The sequence below is a fragment of the Gavialis gangeticus genome, unplaced genomic scaffold, assembly GCF_001723915.1.
Source record: "Gavialis gangeticus isolate Ggan-Ray unplaced genomic scaffold, GavGan_comp1, whole genome shotgun sequence".
NCBI lineage: Eukaryota > Metazoa > Chordata > Crocodylia > Gavialidae > Gavialis > Gavialis gangeticus.
Window position 1 is genome coordinate 147,492,979 of NW_017729024.1, and position 9,359 is coordinate 147,502,337.

Here is a 9,359-nt window from a genome sequence, read left to right on the forward strand (position 1 = left end):
CTACTGTGTTATCTAAGTACCCTTAAGTGTGTTGTACAAAATTGTACAGAGAACATATTTTCAGCTGTTTTTAGTCTCATTAACAGCTTACTTTCTAGTGCAAGGGCGGGCAATTATTTTGGGCAGAGGGCCACTTACTGAGTTTTGGCAAGCCATTGAGGGCCACATGACAGGCAACCCAGGGCAGATAAATATTAATTTTCTAAATTTTTTAGGGGCCCCGTGGGTCAGATAGAATGGCCTGGCAGGCTGCATCTGGCTCCCCGGCCACATTTTGCCCACCCCTGTTCTAGTGTTTTCTCCCCTATAATTCACTTCATGTTCTTACTCCTGCACTATTATCCACTACTGAAATAAGGGTGGGATGATAAATGTCCTTCTCAGCTGAGTAGCCCCATTACTGTCAGTTGGACAGTAAGAGTTATGAATCCATGTAAAACGTTTCACTACCAGTTTGCTTTCTGGACAGAGAACAGAAAGCCATGTAAATTCAGAGGCCTCTGGCTCTTCCCCTTTTTCAGATAGTGAACAATAGAACATGAAGATTCAGTTTCAAATTTCAGTGTCCTGATGGTCCATCTTGCCAGTTAAGAATTTGAAACCCCCGCTGTATCACAGGAGAGCAAGTCACAGTAGGTTTTCCAGCTCAGTTCCTCATTCTTTAAAAAGAGGTAATACGTGCAAGGAAACACTAGGTGGAAGCATGTCCCATTTAGAAATACTTTTCCAGTGCAGTACGCTCTCACAGTTTAATTCTTGTAATCTTAGTGAAAAGAACAGAGACACATTTTGGGGTGACATACCCATTCAAATGTTCATAATGCACAGACTGGAATTATCATGTGCCAAATCAGGACACAAGGCCCATTTTATGAGACATTCAACCTGTAACTTTACAGATAAAAGATTCAGATTTGCTGCGGCACATCAACCATTTCTCCAAAAGAAAGTGAATGTAGTTAGTCAATGGTAAATGGAGATTTTTTTTTGTTTCCCTGGTCCTAAGTCAATATTCATCATGCATTCATTGTCTAGATCTTTTAGATAACTAAATTTTTAAAAAGTCATTTTACCAGAGGCCTATTCATATACGGCACTGATCAGCCAACCAAATTAGGAACTGAACAGTGATCTGAAATCTATTTTGCTTTATGGAGCAGGAGGAAAATTCCTTGCACAATGTTACTGGATGTGCCAGTCCCCAAGGCTATTTTTTTTTGCAAGGACGACAATACATAAGAAAACACTATCAATCATTTTGAAAAAGAAAAACTGACCTGCAGTTGCTTTTACAATAAAGTATCATCTGTAAAATATTTCCATCGTTAAAAAAAATTTAAAATGTTTTCATGAAAAACAAGTTCAATAGTTATTCATCTTTAAGACCCTCCAGTTGAAAAACTGATTGGATTCCAACCACTCTTTGTGGTTCAGGTGGTTAGTCCTGTATTCCCCATTAGTGTCCTCTTCAATCTTTGTCCTTTGTGAGTTCTGTAATTTCATCAACATCTTCTACATCCCTTGCCATTTTTTCATACTGTCTCTTGAAGAAACCAAGCTGTAAAATAGTTTAACACAGGTTGTCAGCCATCTCAATTATCTAATTTGTACTGGAAGGTCATGAATCCGCAGTCAAAAAATACACATCAGAGTTACTCTCCTTACTTCTTACAAATATGAAGATTTGGAAACCAACAAAGGGTATTATAGGCAGAGGAAACATCTGTATGGGACTGCAAAGGCAACTCCAGCTATATTCTGTGGCTTTTATTTCAAAGGAACCTGCCTTGTCAATCAGCTGCATGGATCACTGCTGGGCTCCAACTGAGTGGAGAAGCAGTGCACTTTGAAATAAAAGCTACAGCAAACAGCTGCTTGATTTCTCCTTCATTCAGGAACTCTCTGTGAAGCAAATCAGTTGTGAACCATCCCAAGATGAATAATCTGGATTCTACTGTACTAGGTTAAGATGATTTACATCAGGCACTTATTTATCTAATTTAAAAGTAGATTTTCAGCTGAAGAACAAAGAAACCTGGTAGAACATTTGTCAAAACTTTTTTGGGGGAAAGGGGAGAAGGGAGATGAAAAGGAAATTTGAAGGGAAAATAGAAGTTTTCTCTAACTCATATTTTAAAAACTTTTATTTAAGAAGTGCCCAAACATTTTGAGGATTTTTTTTCATTCCTCATTATTATAAGGAATGACCCTCTAGAACAATGTAAGAGGGAAGAACAGTAAGGAACATGCCAAGGGGGTCTAATTACTATGACATCCACCGGGAAAGTTACATAGTGCACAGGCAGTCCAGCAAGTTCTTGGAGTATGTCACAGATAACATTTTGGCACAGATAATGGAGAAGCCAACTAGAGGGGATGGTCATCTCAATTTCTTGCTTACGAACAGGGAGGAATAGGTTAAGAATGGGAAGGTGGAAGAGAACTAAGGTTCCAGTGACCATGAAATGACAACAGTTCAAAATCCTGAGAAAAGAAGGAAGGACAGCAGAGTTGCCTTTGCAGTCCCATAAAGACACTGGTGGAAAATCAGACTTTAACACACTCAGGGAACTAGTATGAAGAATCCTATGGGAGGCAAGATTGAAGGGAAAAGAAAGCCAACAGAGCTAGCTGTACCTTAGGAAGGTCTCAGTAAGGGCATAAAAGCAGACTATCCCAACATGAAGAAAGGCTGGGAAGTGCAGCAAGAGACTCTCCTGATTAAACAGCAAACCCTTCAATGAGCTGAAAAACTCAGAAAGAAATCTTACAAAAAAATAGAAACGTGTCCATATTACTATGGAAGTGTATGAGAGTATGCCATGCACATGCAGCAAGAAAATAAGAAAGGCCAAGACATTAATTAAGATACAAACAAGGGACATGAAAGGCAATAAAAGAGCATTATATATGTTAGAAGTAATAGGAACGCTAAGGAAAGCCTAGGTTCCTTTCTAGAATAGGGGGTTAATCTAATCACTGATTAAATATGTTATGCCTTTTTTATTTTAGTGTCATGAATAAGGTTAATGAACCTAGTGAATCAGATGACAAGCTCAGTTGCCAGCAAGGAAAAGAAAGGATATAAGCAGCATAGGGCAGTGAAAGAGCAGTTTAGAGATAATCTAAGGAAGCTGGATGTATTCAGATCATCAGAGCCACATGGGAAATATCCTAGAGTACACAAGGAATTGGTTGAGGTAATTTGAACCACTGGCTATTCTCTTTGAGAATCCAGGGAGATCAGGTGAGATCCCTGATGACTGGCAAAGGGCAACTATCATACCCATCTTTAAGGAAGGAAGAAGAGGAGAATCTGGAGAATTACAGACTGGTCAGTCTGACCTCAATACCTCAAAAGATCATGAAGCATGTCATCAAGGAATCTACTTCTAGGCATCTAGAGGAGAACAAGGTGATCAGGAACAGCCAGCATGGATTTACCAAAGGCAGGTTATACCTAATCAACCTGATTTTCTTGCATGCTTCCCAATCACCTGTGCTTCCCTAGACCACGCTGTACTATCCAATAAGGCTGTGTGAAGCTTTGGTAGCTGATTCAATTCGGCCGAGATTCAGCCCTATTCGGTGGCTGAATCTCTGAATCTGAATCAAATCAGGAGACCCGTTAATCTCTCCAAACTGAATCAGAACCCTCCAAATTGATTCAGAGAGATTCGATGATTCAGACATAGACACAGCTTTAAATGTTTTTTCTACATACCTCAAGGTACCAGGCGGCTTGTGAATGCTGAGATGGAGGGGCGGATGGAACGTCCCATGGGAGGGTGGTGGTGGTGGTGGGGGGGGGGGGTCCAGTGCGCTTGGCAGCAGACCCAGAAGTAGATCAGAAGCACTTCCGGTCCACTTCTGGGTCCACTGTGGAGCATGTGGGGGACCACCCCCCTGCTGCCCACCCCCCAGTTTGGCAACTGGTGCACCTGGGTCTCAGGGGGGCAACCTTTGTGGCTGATCATTGAGCTGGAAGGGCATGGGAGGGGGTCCTTCATGTGCTCGGTGGCATTCCTGGAAGTGGACCAGAAGTATATCCGGTCCACTTCTGGGTCCACCGCCGAGCATGTGAAGGCCCCCCCGCCGCACTCCTATGGGACGCTCCATCTGCCCCACCATGGCAGTGTTCATGAGCTATGCCTGGTACCTCGAGGTATGTAGAAAAAGCATGTAAAGCTGTTTCTATGGCTGAATTGTTGATTCTCTGAATCAGCACTGAATCTTCAGATTTGGATTCAGCCAAATCGAATCACTGTCCCCCGAAGCATGCTGAATCTAAATTGAATACAGCCCGCTTCACACACCCCAACTATCCAACCCCTTTGCAGGCCAGATCAGGCCAACAGGCCATGGGTTGCTGATGCCTTATTTAAAGAATGGGACAGAGTGCATGCTTAGCAAATCTGCAGATGACAACAAGCTGGGTGGAGCTGCAAACATTTTCAAGGATATGATCAGGATTCAAAATGGTTGTGATAAACTGGAGAAATGATCCAAAAATAATCAAATAGGACACTTGTACATGTGATCAAAATTGGCCATTTTTGCAGTTTAATTGCATCACACTGTACACATGTGGGTGGGTTTATGATTTAAATGATGGCACCCCCTGGGGCCACCCTGGTGGGGTGCAAGATGTGTAGGTGCTTCCCCAGCTCACAGGCAGCACCCACCAGATGCAACTCTTCCCTGAGTCTATGCACTGGAAGCCCACCGGGTACTGCTCCCTGTGTAGGCTCAGTAAAGAATTTGATCTGGTGGGTGCTGCCTGCTAGCTGGGGCAGCACCCGTGCAGCTAGCACTCTGCCTAGGTGGCCCCAGGAGGTGCTGCTGCTGCAAAGGGAAGGACTGCCCCCCCCTACAACTCAGGGGCTGTACAGCTTAGCAGCAGCTCATGCTGGCAGACTACGTTGAGGGGAAAGAAAAAAAAAAGTGTCGATGAGCCTGATCCTTTTTGGGTTTTTTTGTTTTTTGCTGTGGAGCCTGCCCACCTCTCCTGCAGCCAGGGCAGGGGAGCTGTTGGCAGACCCCAAGCTGCAGGGGGCCCCAGACCTTCCCTTTACAGTGGTGGCACCCCCTAGGCAGCACCCACCCACTAGCAGCCCACCCAGGTGGCCCCAGGGGACGCCACTGCCGGGAGCTCACCCCTAGCTGTGGGAGAGGTGGGCAGGTTTTGCAGGGGGGAAGAAAAAAAAAGATCAGGTCCCTCACCATAATAGTGATGGAAGCCCTTAAGTTGAAATGGTGGGTTTTTAATCATCGCAATTAAAAGCCCACCATTTCAATACTGGGGACTAAACCCCTGTCATGTGTACAAACAACTATAAAATTCAGTAAGGATAACTGCAAAGTTTTGCATTGATGATGCGATGGAAGAATTACATGTACAACTACAGGCAGGGGAACTACTGGCTAGGTTGCAGTACTGCAGAATAGGACCCCAGGTTTATAGTGGACCACAAACTGAAAGTGAGCCACCAGTGTATTCTTGTTGCAAAAAAAGGCCAAAAGGATACCAGGCTAATATTAACAAGAGTGATTCCTCCACCCTATTTGGCAATGGTGAGGTCAGGAGTAATGTGTCCAGTTTTGGGCACACTTCAAGATATGAACAAATTAGAAAAAATACACATTAATAGAGGTCTAGGAAACATGACTTAAGAGGAAAGGTTGGAAAAACTGGGATTATTTCATATAATCAGAGAATCCTAGAAAATTAAGGACCTCAGAAGGTCATCTAGTCCAACCCCCTGCTCAAAGCAGGACCATCCCTAACTATACCATCCCAGCCAAGGCTTTGTCTAGCTGGGTCTTAAAACCTCTAAGGATCGAGTTTCCACACTCTCTCTAGGTAACCTGTTCCAGTGCTGTACTACTCTCCCTGTGAGAAATTTTTTCCGAGTATTTAACCTAAACTTCTGTTGCTGCAACTTGAGATGATTGCTCCTTGTTTTGGCATCCACCACCACTAAGAATCATCTATCCTCCTTGGAACCACCCTTAGGTTGTTGAAGGCTGCTATTAAATCCCCCCTCAGTCTTCTCTTCTGCAGACTAAATAAGCTCAGTTTCCTCAGCCTCTCCTTATAAGTTGTGTGCCCCATCCCCCTAACCATTTTCATTGCTCTCCACTGGACTCTCCAATTTGTACACAACCTTTCTGTAGTGAGAGAGCAGTTTAGAGATTATCTGGACACAGTACTCCAGATGTGGCCTCACCAGTGTTGAATAGAGGGGAATAATCACTTCCCTCAATTTGCTGGCAACACTCCTACTTATGCATCCCAGTATGCACTTAATTTTGTTCGCAACAAGGGCACACTGTTGGCTCATATTCAGCTTATTGTCAGCTGTAACCCCTGGTCCTTTTCTGAAGGGCTGCTGCTTAGCCCATCAGCCCCCAGCCTGGCCCCACATATGGGATTGTTCCGTCCTGAGTGTGGGATTTTGTACTTCCCCTTATTGAACTTCCTGACATTTCTTTTGGTCCAATCCTCCAATCTGTCTAGGTCATACCTAATTCTACCCCTACCCTCCATTTTATCTGATACTCCACCCAGCTTGGTGTCATATGCAAACTTGCTGAGGGTGCACTCCATCCCACCTACCAGATTGTTGGTGAACGTACTGGACAAAACTGTCCGGCTGCCAAATAGACAGAGAGCCCCTGATTACTACCCTTTGAGCCCAATGATCCAGCCAGTTTGCTATCCACTTTACATACAGTCCATTCAGCCAACCCATACTTCCTTAGCTTGCTCGAGAGAATGTTGTGGGAGACCATATCAAAAGCATTGCTAAAGTCAACGTATATTGCATCCACCAGTCTTCCTGCACCCATAGAGCCAGTCACCTTGACATAGAAGGTAGTCAGGTTGGTCAAGCATGACTTGCCCTTGGTGAATCCATGCTGACTGTTCCTAATTGCCTCCTCCAAACGCTTAGAAATGGATTCCTTGAGGACCTGCTCCATGATTTTTCAAGGGGCTGAGGTGAGGCTGACTGGTCTGTAGTTCCCCAGATCCTCCTTCTTAAAGACGAGCACTATGTTTGCCCTTTTCCAATCATCTAGGACCTCTCCCAACCACCATGAGATTTCAAAGATAATGGCTAACAGCTCTGCAATCACATTGGCCAAGTCCCTCAGCACCCTTGGGGTGCATCACATCTGTCCAGGTGTGGCTGATGAACTCAGACTGGTGGGGCAGATGGAGTGTCCCACAGAAGTGAGGGAGAGGGGGGCCAGTTTGCAGCCAGCTGGCAGTGGGGGGGGGCAGGGGTGTTTGCAGCCAGTTGGGAGTGGGTGGGTTTGCAGCCTCCCTGCTACTGGCCACAGTACCTGGCCAGCTGCACCCCTGTCCCTTCCCCCCAGCCGGCTGTAAACCCCACCCCGCTCCTGGCCGGCTGCAAAACCCATCCATCCCCCCGCTCCCATGGGGAGATGGGGACCAGTCTCAGTTCACCAGCCGCACCTGGTTCTGGCTTCATGAACTTGTACATGTCTAGGCTTTCTAAGTAGACCCTAACTTGTTTGTTAATCACTGTTGGCTGCTCACTTCCACCCCAAACTGTGATGCCAGGTGCAGTATCCTGAGAGCTGACCCTGCCTATGGAGACTGAGATAAAAAATCATTGAGAACTTCATCCTTTTCCACATCATCTATCACTAGGCTGCCTCCCACACTCAGTAAGGGGGACACACTTTTACTGATTTTCCTTTTGTTGCTGACATACTTGTAGAAATCCTTCTTGCTACCTTTCACATCCCTTGTTAAGCTGCAATTCCGACTGCACTTTGGCCTTCCTGATTTCATCCCTGCATACCTGAGCAATGATCTTATATTCTTCCCTAGTCATTTGTCAGGTTTCCATTTCTCGTAAGCTTCTTTTCTGTGTTTTAGCTCACTGAAGAGTTCCCTGCTAAGGCAAGCTAGTCCTCTGCCATACTTGCTAGTCTTCCTACATATTGGGGTGCTTAGTTCCTGCACCGTCAGTAAGGTTTCCTTAAAGTACAGCCAGCTCTCCTGGACTTCTTTCCCCATCAGACTGGCCTCCCAGGGGATCCTATCCATCAGTTCCCTGAATATATCACATCTGATTTTCTGAAGTCCAGTGGAATTAGATAACAGTCTTCAAACATCTGAATGGTGTTATACAGAGAATGAGAGACTCTTCTCTGTAGTTGCAAAGGATGGGAGAAGGAGCATAGGTCTTAAATTGCAGGTTGGATATTAGGAAATACTTCCTCATTATGAAAGCAGTTAGGCATTGGAACAGCCTACTGAGAAAGGCTGTGGACTCTCTATCCTTGGAAGCTTTTAAGAGCAATTTAGATAAGCACTTTTCTGTGATGTTTTAGACAGGGAAGATCCTGCACTGAGCAGGGCTTTGGACTAGATGATCTTTTGAGGTCTCTTCCAGACTTACTTTTTATGATTCCATGACAATGATGAATTTTCTACCACCAAAAATATTTTAAAATTCCCAGCTACTTAGAGCTGCTAAAGCCAAAACTGATGAATCTCATATAATAGATTTTTCAAGATTAAAAATGAATAACAGGAGGACATGCAAAATGTGACTTTACTCACTTATCCTCCCACCAGATAGACTTTAAGTTTAGTTTGCTGGATTGTATGGCCCCAGATACAAATCATAAAAAGCAAGGAAGTAAACTGCTGGTTAGTGCAATCACATGTTAAAGCAGCTATGCTGCTGACAAGCTCCCCAGGGCACTGCTGTCTTGGTGTGCCAGGGAACCCTTCAAGTACCAAGCTTTCCTGCTGGGACAAACTGCTGCCTTTCCCCAAACAAGGAATTCTGGATAACACTTTTGTGCTGGTCCCTTCCCTCTCTATTCTCTCACTGCTAGCACTTTTTCTCACTCTAGCTCACTTCCTTTTCATTTGTTTGAAATCCTCACATGCAAGACCTGAACCAATGCAAAATATCATTGCGATTTGTAGGAGAATTTTATTTTGCTTTATTAGAACATAATTCCAAAGATAATAAACTCAAGCTGCGTTTATGAAACAACTGTCTTCCTTTGGTTTATTTTTGAAGCTATAAGGGTGCTTGTATATGTGATGCCATGATTGTACACAAGACAAAAATGTCACTGTGTGGCTTAATGGTGTCACAGTGCATACGTGCAAGACTTTTGGGGGTTTTAAATAACTTTGCATAGTTGCAAACTAAACTACATCTGAATGTAGTTTAGTTTGCAATTTTGCAAATTGCTAGGTTCAACTCTCAGCTCGCCCCCTGGCTGTGGGAGAGGTGGGCAGCAAAAAAAGGATTGGCACCCTGGGGGGTGCTGCTACTGCAGAGGGAAGAACTAGCCCCCCC

The 9,359-nt window shown here is 44.4% G+C and overlaps 1 protein-coding gene and 1 long non-coding RNA gene across 2 annotated transcripts in view; one reads left to right on the plus strand and one right to left on the minus strand.

The window, feature by feature from the left end:
• Positions 1-7,661, plus strand: part of LOC109297829 — a 27,777-nt gene extending 20,116 nt beyond the window's left edge. Inside the window, exons 2-3 of the long non-coding RNA XR_002097431.1 lie at positions 5,024-5,030; positions 7,649-7,661. This is a non-coding gene — a long non-coding RNA (uncharacterized LOC109297829). The remainder of the gene's footprint in view (positions 1-5,023; positions 5,031-7,648) is intronic.
• The window catches only part of ITGA2 (integrin subunit alpha 2), a 125,848-nt gene continuing 116,781 nt past the window's right edge, over positions 293-9,359 (minus strand). The window contains exon 30 of the mRNA XM_019517878.1: positions 293-1,558. Coding sequence (XP_019373423.1) covers positions 1,469-1,558 — 90 coding nt within the window. The 3' untranslated portion in view covers positions 293-1,468. The remainder of the gene's footprint in view (positions 1,559-9,359) is intronic.